The 14139-nt window shown below is 36.6% G+C and overlaps 1 protein-coding gene across 1 annotated transcript in view; it reads left to right on the top strand.

Annotated features, from left to right (window-relative positions):
- Window positions 1-13662, top strand: part of LOC122532813 (headcase protein-like) — a gene marked incomplete at its 3' end in the record, with an annotated part of 48330 nt that extends 34668 nt beyond the window's left edge. The window contains exon 2 of the mRNA XM_043661917.1: window positions 13555-13662. Within this exon, the coding sequence (XP_043517852.1) occupies window positions 13555-13662 (108 nt within the window). The remainder of the gene's footprint in view (window positions 1-13554) is intronic.
- Window positions 13663-14139: the final 477 nt, after the last annotated feature.

Raw genomic sequence — 14139 nt, 5'->3', positions numbered from 1 at the left:
CCGTGGCGCCTAAGGAACGCGTGTGCCTGCGTAAACAAGTCGTTTATCGACTATAAATACGTACGAGTCGAACGTGTGTACGCAGGTGTCGTCTGGGTCACGTGTTGCCCGGACAAAGAAGTTGGTAGAGAGAGCCAGAGCAACCGGGCTTTAGGTGTCGTCGTCGCGTGTTCGACTCGAGCGCGAATTCGACGTTGCTTCGTGCTTCGACTTGCGATCGACATTCTTCGTTCGCTAAATGGAAATGAAGATACGATATGACGATGGGTTTAGTAGTCGTAGCGTGTGATCGTAGGTTGGGACTATATTAAGAAGGACACGCGTTGACATTACACCGCAGTTAGTAGAACCGTTTCTCGTTTCGCTACGCGAATACGTGTTCGCGTGTTTGTAGAAAAGCGTTTTTAATTTTGGGATATAAATATCTGTGTCTCGTGAGATCGTAGTAATTTTATTACATCGTAAAGTGTCATATAATATTGTATAATACATACTTGTATAGTATGTGTAAAGTGTTGTGTAGTTTTGTATATAGTATAAAGAATTATATAGTAGAATTAGTGTAAAGAATTATAGTCTTATACTATATAAAGTATTATGCTTTTACTTATTCTTTATACTGCATACTTTACTTATACTTTGTATTTTATACTTTATACTATATAAAATATAATACTTTATAGGATACTATAGTATACTTTATATTTTATGGTATACTATAGTATACTCTACTATACTTTATACTATACTTTATATTTTATGGTATACTATAGTATACTCTATAGTATATTATACTACAGTATATTATACTTTATATTTTATAGTATATTAGTATGTTATAGTACAGTATACTATACTTTACAGTATACTATACTTTATACTTTATAGTATATTAGTATGTTTAGTATACTATACAGTATACTATAACATACTAATTTTCTATACATACTATATAGTATTATATATTTTATATTATACTATAAAGTATTATATAGTATAAGGTGGGCCAAAAGTTTCTTCTCACCTATTTTTTTTTTAATAAAACGTCGGAATATGAGAAAACACTGATTTTATTAATTTTAAGTTCAAACATGATTTTTTCATTATGTACTTCAATCTGTAAAAAATATTTTTTGATAGGAAGTGATTTTTTGCCCCATCCTGTATTGTATAATATGAAATATTATACAGTATATACAAAGATTTGAGATATTTCATTTTATTTGTATTTTTATTGTTCATGGCTGATATTAAAATTGAATTAAGAGTACAGAAAGTTTTATACTCATTATGTAAACGTAATTTTATATTCGTTATAATTATATTCATTTTATATAAAAATTTTTATATTCACTGATATACCGAATGTTAAAGTTGTTTGAATGCTTATTATATTGTTCCATCGTGTAACTGAAGAATTTTACGTTTTTTCTTTTCTTTGATGTGGTCTTTGGAAAAACCAGAAAGTATCTGTAACTGGTATTTCCTAGCGTCTGTCTGTAAAAACACAAAGCTCGGACAATGTAAAATGTAAATTTTTTTATCGCTTCCAGTGCCCAACGAGATATACCGGTTAGCGATTAATTTTAGAATGTAAATGTTATTTGCATGATGCATAACTTAAAACTTCATCTCGTCACACTGATTTCCTTTCTTCCATTGCGTTTCCTCCGAACGAAACGATATTACAAGTTGTTATTTCTCCTAGTTTCGTGATTGAAACTTTCGAAAGGCTGTCATACGAGTTTCTTTTTACAAGTTCGTCGTCGAGTTTACGACTGTGTTTCGTTGTTAACGTCGTTTCTATCTAAAATTTGTAGTTTCTTTCTTTTTTCTTTTTTTAGCAAGCAAAGTGAATGCTTAACTTTCTAGAATAATCTCGAGACTACCGAGACTCCCCGGAGAAACTGAATTAAAAATCAAGATTACGGCGGTTTATAACACCTTTCTTGGCCGAGGTCGCCAATTTGCATTGGTTATATACCAGTGACATACTAAACGTCATTTCGTGTCCCGAAACGCGATACAACAGTCGCCTCGAATTTCGGGGCTCGGCCATTAGTGGCGCCGAGCGCGACGCGCGCGCGATAGGCAAAATAGACTGATTAAAATTCCAAGGATGGTCTCGCTTGGCCTTCAAAAGCTTAACAAGCTGCAGCCCGGATGCGTGTAACTCTCACGTCCTTGCAACGGCGCACCGGGTTCGCAAATCACTTTGCGAGACGCGTACGCGTCCTTGGTTCGTTCCTCTGCCAGAGCCGTGCCACCGGTCGTGCCCGTGCTATCTGCTCAGATTAAATTTCAGACTTCCACCGTCTCTTCCTGGGAAAAAAAAGAAAAATTCTCTTCGTCCAACTTTGTTTTGCGCGTTATTTTGAAAAATCGCAACTCTGAGGAGACACGCTTTCTCGCGACGTGTTTCTCTTCTCCTTCTTCGATTCTCGACGAAATTTCTGCTGAAAGTTGAAGAGCAGATTAATCAGCAATTTTTGATTAATTAATTTCGTTTAAAGACTATCTGGAATAGTCGCAACCACAAAACATTCAATACAGAAATTGATTTGAGAAGAAAAGAAAAAAAAAAAAAAACGAACTTTACTATGTATATATAGAAAACAAAGTAGAAAATGAATTATTTCTTTTTTTCGTTCTTTTTTGCTCCTCTAATTAATACAATCTGTTGGAACAGGTTGAAGCTTTTGAGTTGACGGAATTAGAGGAAGCTCAATGATCCATTTTGCAGTGCAACAAAAATAAGAGATTAAAGTACTCATTCAATAAAAATCCAATTTCTACAAAATATTTAATGAATGAAATTGTATACTAGAATGAGTTGAATCACTTGTACACTTGTATATCTTGAATCGAATGACTTGTATACTTACATATTTCTTATATACTTGTGCATTTTTGTACTTTTGCATTTTTATATTTGTGCATTTTTATACTTTTGCATTTATATACTCGCGCATTTATATACTCGCGCATTTATATACTCGCGCATTTATATACTCGCGCATTTATATACTCGCGCATTTATATACTCGCGCATTTATATACTCGCGCATTTATATACTCGCGCATTTATATACTCGCGCATTTATATATCTTGTGCACTTGCACATATATTTCTACATGCATTTGTACACTCGATGTACACAAGACGTGTCTCGTCGTCATTCATGCACCGGCTCGGAGGTATTGAATCGCCGGATTGCGAAACGCTTCTTAGAAACAGGAACCTCGAGTACGAGAGAAGGGACTCGATCCGTGCCGCACGTTTTTATCGTCTGGTGTCGAATTGCAAAAACTGATTCACCCGCGAATACTAGCGTAACGTGATGGCTCGTGTTACGAGATCGCCGAGGAGATGGTGTCAATGGAGAGAAAAGGTACTAGACTTTCTGCATACCAGGTCAACGAAAGAAACCGATACGATGTGTTCTGCTCAGTGGTTGAACTGTATACATGTTATTGCTACTACCTTGGTCAGAGATTTGGATCATTCTGAATTTTAATTCATTTTAATGGCGCTATAGGTAAGCGTCGAATTATTGTAATCTGCAGCAGGTCGGATGTAAAATCTTCGATCAAATATTGGCACGTTAATTTCACGTTTAATTAACTTTATTATTAATTACACGTATGTACGTAATTGATTAACAATTTGTTAATTAGCCGTAGGTAGAATTCAATTAAATTGAAATTATAGTATTCGGAGCGTGCTGTAGTATCACGAGACGAGAAATAATTGTTAAATCATTTGAAATAATTGATTTTCGATATGTGTGTGAAAAGCGAATAAATAAATACAATAATTCTGGTATTGTATGATCAATCGTAAGAATATTGGTCTTGTATATTATGTGCGTATTAAAAATAAATAAGCGAAAAGATTGGAAATAAAATTAAAAATAAATAAATAAAATGAATGTGGGATTGTACGTTAATAATTAATCGTGAGAACATTGGTCTTGGAACATCGTACGATGATAGACTTCTCAAATTTTCAAAGTATCGAAAATTACGCGCTTGTAATTCACAATTGCACGGTTAATCTCCGTGTCAAATTGCCTGTAATGTTCGAGCAGTCCGCCGCGTACGTGCGCGCAACGTTGTGGAACTTTTTTTTTTTCCTCAACCGATCCGTCACCCGCGGAATCTACGTGTCCATGGTGACGGAGATTTGCTAATTGCTCGATTACAATTTCAAATGGCCGTGTGTAATCGTACCGCGAACTTGCCTATAAATAGGAATCTCTTCGACATGGTTTTCCTGTCCGATAGAGCCGACTATTTAAAGAAACCGATGTCGTTTTAAAATCCAAGATACGCCAACGCGTGACTTGACGACGCCGACGATAAAGTGTTTTTCACGTTTCTTTTTTTTTTTTCTCCCCCTCTTCTCGATTCGTTTGACAAAACGTGTGCAATAATCTAAAGTAGAATTGTTCTCAAAATTATAAAAATATTGAACCGTCATTGTAGAAGTTTTATGAATAATTGTGCAATTATTTCAGATTTTCATATTTTTACAAAATACGGACATTGTCAAAATTTTGATGTTAATTTCTGTCCGCACAGGAACGTAATTGTAATCGTAATAAATTTATTTATTTTAATTATAACGACTAACTGTAGATCGTCGTACTTTTAGTAAATTATAAACGCAATAAATTTATTTTAATTACGATGGCTAATTTTAGATTTTCGTATTTTTACAAAATACGGATATTGTCAACGTTAACTCCTGTTTTGACAGAAGCATGATTGTATAAATTTATCTACTTATAATTGTAACGACGTACGTGTAGAATATTTTCATACGGTTAGTTTATTTTCAACGCATATCCAATTGCCGACTTTTATATTGCTTCTAATTTATTCACGCTCATGGTCAAATTCAGTTACTATTCAAATTTAGCACGGTATGTACTAACTGTAGATTCATATGCATTTATCATAGATATTTACGTTTTTAACAGAATGGAATATATTTAAAATTTAAATAGAATGAAGTAGAATGCTATACGTAATACGCAAAAAAATTCTACCTTTTTTTCAATTATATTCACAGAGGTGTAAATATTCGCAGTCTACTTATAAATAGTAATACGCATCGTGTCCTGCCAGGACAACGAAAAAACTCTAGTTCTACGGATGGACTCGAGTCGAGACTTCAACTTGTCCGAGTTTCGAATACAACAACCGGTGACATAAACCGGTTAAATTTGCTTTCACACGACTCGTCTTCGCAGATTCTTCCATTAATCGCAATTAGTGAAACAGAAGTGGTATTGATGATATAGATTGATATAGAATATCGCGTCAGAATTGTGTGACGAATCGAGCCTATTCTCTCGAGTCTCGTGCTTACCGAACTATGTTTCAGTTAATTCCTGGAAAATTTATGTAAATTTTAACCGAGCGTGGTTGGTAGACGTGCACACATACACTCGAAGATAAAAGTGTTGCAATATGCGTTCATTTTATACAATTTGTATGAATGTAACGCTTCCTGTTTTTCTACGCGCGATTTGAAAATGTTGCGCACTCGCGTAAAAATAGCCCGCTCGATTCGAAACGTCATTTCCTAAATGAAGAGAGACGTGACTCGTCGATCGGTATTATTTTCGGTCTTCTTCGTTAATTGTCGGATGGAAGCTTGCAGCGCATGTTCGAGCCAATTTAACGAAACGAAAGATGGAGGGGAAAAAAAAGGAAAGGCTGCTCGCGAGGGACTCGAATCCATCTCTAGCGATAAGCCAGTTTCCTTTTCAGGTCGTTCCTTAATTCGGAAGTGACGTGCGCGGCCTACTGACGCGTCAAGGTTAGATAATAATTTTCTTCTGACCAATAGAGCAAGACAGAGAGAGAGAGAGAGAGAGAGAGAGAGAGAGAGAGAGAGAGAGGGAGAGAAAAAGAGAGAGAGAGAGAGAGAGAAGCACAGTGCTGTTGGTGTCTCCCGGTCTCTCGTTTTCGCGATAATACGCACACCGCCTGGCTCTCTGGCAAACCGGTTATTCCTCGGCGGAATAAATTGAACCGCGAAACGGCCCTTTTTCTCTTTTTTTTAAACGATCCTCACGTACGCACACCGTTGCATCGTGGTCTTTTAATGGCTTGGCAAGTTGTCCTTTTTTTCTTTCTCTCTCTCTCTCTCTTTTCTTTTCTTTTTTTACCTTTAAGAAACCCTGTGTTGGATAGGATAGAGGAGAGAGAGGTTCTCCTTTTACATAAATTATGCTCCACCGATGGCAATTAAAAGAGAAAGTAACGGAGAGGCTGTCGACGGCCACACGGACACACCAGGTCGTCTCTGTCGTTATTGTTGCAATCGTTGAAAATGGCAGTCCATGCTAATGCAACTTCGGGATACGGACTTTTGTTTGAATCGGGTTTGTGATTAATTGGAGGAGTTTGTGCGATGCTGTGACGAGCCAACATTAGCGATACAACCATCGCAACAACATCGAGTGGAGCAAATAAATCTTTGCATCTTTATTTACACAGTTGTGTTACATTGGTTTAAGAACAATTTGCGAATAAATACGGAAAAAGAATAAACACGAAGTGACATCTTGCAAATTCCAACGTGGCTAACTATATTTCCATATAAATACGTATAATTAATGTATAATTAACCATCGCGTAGCCGACACTGTTAACCCAAAATTTGGTGCTATATGGCTATATATCGCTGCGTCGCTCATTTACGTCGGCTATTCGAGGGTTTATACATATATAAATAATACTATTATATTAATATATTATACTATATTATACTATATAGTGTATATTATATACTGTATACTATATACTATTATATAGTGTATATTATATTATACTATAATACTATTATATTATATTAATATATTATACTGTATAGTGTATATTATATTATACTATATTACTATTATATTATATTGTATTATACTATTATATTATACTGTATACTATATACTATTTATATTATATTGTATTGTATATACTATTATATTATATTAATATATTATACTATATAGTGTATATTATATTATACTATTATATTATATTAATATAACATAATGTATTATATTACTAAATATATATGTATATATTTGCCTATTTGTGTCTGTGTGTATAATGAAATTATATATATAAATTGATGAAATAATTATTTACCATTGTTTCATCGATTTATAGAGATTTCCATAATCACATTTTCGAGTTGGTCCCAAGCGTCGCGTAATCGCGCCTCGGGACCAACACGCATAAAACTTCAAATATGTACTCTCGCGAACAACTTGCGCACACACAGTGTGTGTGCTATTCGAATGTCAAGGCCGGGACGACGGGGACGGACGCCATTCGCGTTTCTCGATCTCTCGTGCTCCCGACTTGCACGAATTGTTGTCTAGTTCCGAATCGACGATACCGACGAGTCCGAATTATGTCGTCGATGCCGAGATAATCGCGTCAGTGTGCAATTTCGTGGGAAATTGTCAACCGACCGGTCCCTCCCCCCGTACTTGTGCATTCGTGCCCCTGCGAAATAATGACTCTATTGATTCTCTTTCGTTTCTCGCGGAGGTTGCGCAACCTGTGGCGTGTTAGTCATCGAACGGTGAACACAAATATATACACACACACGCGTACACACGATCGGCTGGAGAGACGAGACGAACGCGTAAGTGGCAGTGATTGAAAATAACCGGTCGCTTTGGTCGGTTCCTCGCATCATGCAAATTAACGACACAACGGGAGAGAGAGAAATAGAGAGAGAGAGAGAGAGAGAAAGAGAGAGAGAGAGAGAGAGAGAGAGAGAGAGAAAGACCCCCCTATTTGTACGACGTCGGCGCGAGCTTAGTCTTTCGCAATCGAACGTAAATATCGGTTTTCGAGCAACCGATTATTATGCGGCTTCGTTACGCTCCGGTTGCATGCAAATGCACACCGGCGAGCGAGCAAGCGTGTGTGCCACGAGCCTTTTTTTTTTTTTTTTTTTTTGAAGTGACGAATTCGTCTCGCTTTGTCTCCTCTCGTTTCGATTAATCATCCTGGATTACTCGTCAACCGATTTTTCACGCGACGCTGCGCGGACGCAACGAGATCTTCGACTCCCATCAACATTCGGACACGAATGAAGTATTAAAATTGTTATAATTTTGTAGAAACAATGAAAAGAAGAAGAATAAAATGAAAGAAAATTGTTATAATTTTGTAAAAAGAAAATCGTGACGAAATCATGACAGTTTCTCTCGATGTTCAGTGTCCGAATATTAATGGCAGTCACTGTGCATAGGGTTTGAAAGTTTGGTCGATTAAATTGCAAATGAAACGTGCGAATTCTTAATAAATATTAAAGACACGACGTTTAATAGGATGAAAACAGATTTTTATATAGATTGCATCTTTTAAAATTGTTCCCACAAAGGTGTGAATTTTTAATTGCAATCGTGATTCAACAGATCCAATGTATTTTAATTATGCATTAAGTTTACATACGTCACAAAACATAGTTGTGATTATTTTGTCTGTTTTTGATATTCATCTAAAATTCCTTATTTTTCACTAACAAGCACTCCGATCAATCTGAAAATTCTCTTCTTATCTCAAGTTGCTTACATAAACGCGTGTTTTTTTTTCATTCTTTTCGAGATTCTTGAAACATCGTTTGTCTTCGGCTCTTCCACAATTTACTAAGCTATCTTCCGGAGAGATCTTTGGACTCGACAAATTCTCATTTCACGTTTCATGTTAAAATCCTCCCGCTCAAACATAAACAGAAAAATATCACACGTATCATCGTGAAATCTGATAAACAATATCGTCTCGAAATCACGCGCCCAATACGTTGTAACTACAATTACATCTAACTCTACATATTTTTTTTTTTTCTTTTTTTTCTCTTAAATCGTAAGAACGATCTGATAATATATTCCAAGGAGAATATTTCTCTTCCCCAGATTTAGGTGTTTTGAAAAATTGTCAAATAATATTATTTTTAAATTACTCTTTAAAGTTGCTTCAGAAATGATCCATTTGCAGAGTAACAAAATTATATTATTAGTATAAAAATGAAATTAATTCATTTCCAATTAAATGATTTATTTGTTATTTCATGAAATAAATTATTTATTATTTGCCAGGATCTTTATTTGTTATTTGATTTTGAAACAACTGATTTCTCTAGTTTCAACGTTTTATATTTACTATTAATTTTATGGCTATGGCATAGTTACTACGCTTATACACAGACAGAGATCCCTCGATTTTTTGATGACGATAGAAGAAATTTAGATATGCTCCATATATTTGCAACAAGCATTTGTAAAATATAATATAATCTCCTTCCGTCTTCGCCCATCAATAGGGAGATTATTCTCATTTGCAACTTGAACACACGTCACCAAATTTTGTTCATTAACCCACCAAATGTACGAAGAACGAGTCGTATTAAAATTTCTAAAACTAGTTTCTGCCGCGATGAAACTCACGCTAATAAATTATTTTGATTTCCATTGACTATTATTATTATTATTATTATTATTATTATTATTATTTCTTTCATTTGCTTTCATCTTGATGTTATCGATATTTATTTTGAACGCAACTTTAAAGACAGATCTTCATACTATCGAATAAATATTATTTTCTCAAATGATCAGTCAAATGATCTTCAATTTATTATCTTCCCAATTATTTGCCTAGCTTCAACTTCCTTCAATTGACCAAAACGAGCTACATCATTTGCTACATAATGCTAAAGAACGTCGTTTCAAAAATTTATTCGCAAACCAGTATTCGAAAATAAATGTCTGGCTCAGTTTTCCACGGTTTCGCGAATTTGGTCAACGCGCGACGTCGCTCGAAGAAGCTGAAGAATGGTCACGTTGCATAATGTAGTGTTGCAGACAATCGTGTTGCGCGCGATGAAATGTTTTCTTTCTTTCTCTTTTCCTCTTTCTCTACTCGGGTGGTTTTTTTGTAGGCTCGGTTCGTGCATGCGACGATAGCGCGGAATAATTTCGCGACCCCGGGCTGACATTGTCGAAAGTACGAATGCGGGCGTGGCGATAGAGGATGGGACTGGTTGGAGTGAAGGCCAAGGTTAAGGTCGACCCCCACCGTGAACAATGCCAGCCGGGGATTCTCTTCTCTCTGCCTCCTAACTCTTCTTCTCTCCTGCCTTTCTTCTTCGTTCCTCGCGTCTTTCTTTGCTTCCGTGACGTAACTTCCGTCCACCAACTTCTCTCTCTCCTCGGTTGTCGTTGCGGATGGGAATTGCGAGTGAGTTCGTTGCATTCGTTGCATTTTATAAATACACGATGCCACGAAGAAATTATTTGAAACACAATAACACGTTTATTCAGTGGAAATAAACAGAGAATAATAATCTTCAGGGTAATTATATTTTTAATTGTATATCAATTATATATTTTTAAATTTTTATACGCACGACGGAATGATTTTATTACAATTAATATAAAACCACGAGTCACGAAATATTTGATATATATTTTTGGAATTTTCAGTAAAATGTTAATCTACCTTTCATCGCTTTCATCGCTTCTCGATATTGGAATGTAGAATATTATAGGAAAATACTAATTTCGAAGTGTAATGTTGCCACACCATAAATTTTTTGCCTTATCATTAATGAAGAAAATAATTTTTTAATTCAGGCAATCCTTGAATGTTACAGGCGATTTTTATTTAGTGACTTGACGAAGCACGTCCCGTCTATAGTTTCTGTATACGCGATTCACAAATGTTGCGTTCGCGTCAGGCTGTATTCAAACTCCTAAATGTTTAAAGTAATAAAAATTCAGTTTACGAATCGAGTCTTTTAACGGAGCTTCCTTCCAACTGTGGTAATGAAAAACGAATACTGCGACTATTCATCAGACCGCGAATGCTTATGCAAATTTACGTTTTAATTATTTTCCCAATACACAACAGAGTCGGTCCATTAGAAATTACACGACAGAAGAGCCTTGAGTTTCGTTTAGAGAAACTGTTGTATTTACGTGGAAAAATACTGCGAACAATATCGTTTGGTCGTTTATGCGATTCTCTAACGCTTCCCGATAAAATAAGCACTTCGTTTTGTAAATCTCCACGATAAAATACGTACGTTCTATCAATATATGCACAGATATCCGGGAACGTAGAGTGCAAACGGACCGAAAGCAGACGGATACCGTAGAACCGAACACGTGCGCGCGTATCGCGACAACGTTTCTCGTCTGGCAACTTCGCGGAGTTTCCTCGCCATTGATTTCGTTTTCGAAGTAACAGAACTTGGCCTGTACCACTCCCCCTCCGTGCTTCCATTGTGGAATTTAGTCGGCAGAAGTTACCCGTTATTGGTGTTCGACGTCAGTGGCAGACGGTCTCGCGGTCGAATCAGACATCGGGCTCAGCCGAGTGTGAAACGCAGATACATGCTCTGCTGTATAGGTGTTGTTCCACGCAGCGGCTTGTTCTTTGCCCGCCGAATCGAATCCTCGTGCGCGATCGTCGAGTGTTTGTTCCTCCTCGCCTTCCAACGTTGCAGGAATTATCTAGCGCCAGAGGTGGCTAACTGGCGGCCCTTGCCCCTCTCCTGATCGCTAGCGCTATCCCCTCCACTGCGTCGACAGTGGCGCGGGCGCAACGCTTGCATTAGGTATATACCCGTTCCTCCATTTACGCGAATAACGTCTTTTATTACTTTAATTATAACACTATTTACGCGGTACTTTTTATACGTGGCACCAGGAAATATTATATATTGCAGACATTGATCCAAATAGTTGTAACGAGCCTTGAAATTTCAACAAGATTTAAAGAAACGTTGCAACGAATATCTAGCAATTTATGAAAACTTGGCAGAAGATAAGTACGAGAGCGAATCATCCGAACGAAGTTAATGTTAACGAAGTCGAACTTGCATATAATTCAACCGATGAGAATAATGAGTTTCTGCCAGTTGAAAATTCTACCAAAAAGAAAAGATTGATTGTTTTGAATCACAACAGCGATAGTGACATTGAATAAAATTTACTTTCGTTTTCTGAAATGTCATTGTTTTTTTTTTTTTTTTTTTTGTTAACCTATGTGAAATAAATATGTATTTATAAAACTTGTACCAGCTTCTCTTTCCAAATATTTTCTATTTACGCGATTTTCATTCGCATAAAACGAATCCACGTAATTCGAACCATGCATACGTATAAATTGTTCTCTTTACTCTGCAACCTTTTAAGTTAAAGAAAGATATAAGGATAGTAGTTTGTACTGGTCCGCTGCAGAACAGAGTGTGACAATTAATTTTCATGGCGGTGGAACCATGCAGACTAATTGTGAGCGAGTAGCTCCGTGCCACGCATGCGGGGGAAGAAGTTCGCCGCCTCTGAATTTTAGCGAGAGGGCAATTTCGAGCACGCGAATTCAGTTTTCTCCTCCCTGCCGCGGCGTTTCAAAGTTTTACGCGTCGATCGCGCAGTTGGCGGAGATCGGGGGTTGGTTGGGAGCCGCTTTGCGCTCGTTCGGGGACAAATTTTCCTTCCATTCGGCCGGGTTTATATTCCGCGACTTCTTTTTCCCCCTCTCTGGTATGTGATACGAATGTATGTACATTGCCACGTATATATGTATATATACATGCGTGTTCGGTGGATGGAACGCGAAACTCGACGACAAGTGGCAGAACACGTGCGGTACGTGTCCTCTGCGAACTTGTTTTCATCGGCTAGCGAGGATAAACGCACGGGTTCAAAAAGCCACCCTCCCGTTACGCGACACACCGAGGGTTATCAAGCAAAGGGAGGAAAGGAATTATTATGTATCATGCGAAAACGCAATTTTTTTTTTTTTTTTTAAACCCTGTGGAGGAAGCACTCCGAGAAATTTCGTCGTACGTCGTTGTGGATCTGAGAGATACTGGAAGTTTGACGGTGTGCGTTGCACAGTTTGAATTTTTTGCGGAAAAGTGTACTAAATATCATTAACAGTTTTTACGAAGTTTATGATCTTATATGCTATTAACACAATGTATTATTTATGTTAACTAGTTTATGAAACTAAAATAATTTTAGGTAGATAATAAAATTATAATTATAATGTATAATAATTACAATAATATAATTATAATATATAATAATTATAATAATACAAATAATTTTAATTAAATAACTTAAAGCACTGTTATATTAAATCTCACAATATGCCTTGTTCGTAATATGATTAAAAAATATTTTGTGAAATGAATTCACACGCACATACTCCTGCTTACTTTTCTTTTTTTTTTTTTTAGCACATTGTACGGAACAACCTTTTTCGTACATTTTTTTTAAAAAGTAAGAATATTATAATTACAATTTAACTGTAGGAAAATAACTTTTAGCCGAATAAAAATATAAATTGTTATTTTTTTTTTGAAATTTCAAATTCTTTACATGCATGGTACATGTAAGTATACGTTTACAATATTTGAGCGAGCCATGTACACACGTGCATCGGAAAAACACATGGGAAAGTGATTTTCACACGCCACTAAACGTGTGTTTTTTCTACATTCTGTTGCAGGCAAAGTTGCGGTGCAAACGGGATCTTCTCTCGTCGTTTGGACTTCAGCGCGTTCAACAGCCTGCCTCGCACCAAACTGAACTCCTATCACATTAAGGTAAGAGACCAGTCTTTTTTTTTTTTTTTAGCTCGAACGAAATATTTGATACGCGCGTGTTTTTTTTTTTTTTTTATTGTGTTTCGCGCTCGGAGACACCGGGTTCTCGCACGTCAACCATGACCGGGGAAAGTTTGAAATAGTAACCCCGCTAGAGCGGGAAAGCGTGGAGGAGCTATACGGGGATTCCTTAAAGCGGAAGGTGCGCGATAGAGCAAGGTCACGGTGACTGCCGACAAGATCTCTTCTTGCTTTAAGTCTCTGCAGGAAATCCTTCGCTTTCCTTTTCATTTCTACACAGTGGCGGCAGGGAATATTTGCAGTTAATCCAAATACGAATCGCGCGTTACTTATGCGAAAACTATTCGACACTGCGTTGTAGTAGTTGGCTAAGAAGTGTTCCAAAGATTTGATAAATTTGAGCTTTTGGAGCTTTAGATGGCTTGATATTACCTTCACTTTGAGTATATTATGCTTATTTTTCGCGT

This window comes from Frieseomelitta varia, unplaced genomic scaffold, assembly GCF_011392965.1.
Source record: "Frieseomelitta varia isolate USP_RPSP 00005682 unplaced genomic scaffold, Fvar_1.2 scaffold_475, whole genome shotgun sequence".
Lineage (NCBI taxonomy): Eukaryota > Metazoa > Arthropoda > Insecta > Hymenoptera > Apidae > Frieseomelitta > Frieseomelitta varia.
The sequence above is the reverse complement of the archived record's forward strand: the minus strand, read 5'-3'. Positions and strand labels throughout refer to the sequence as shown.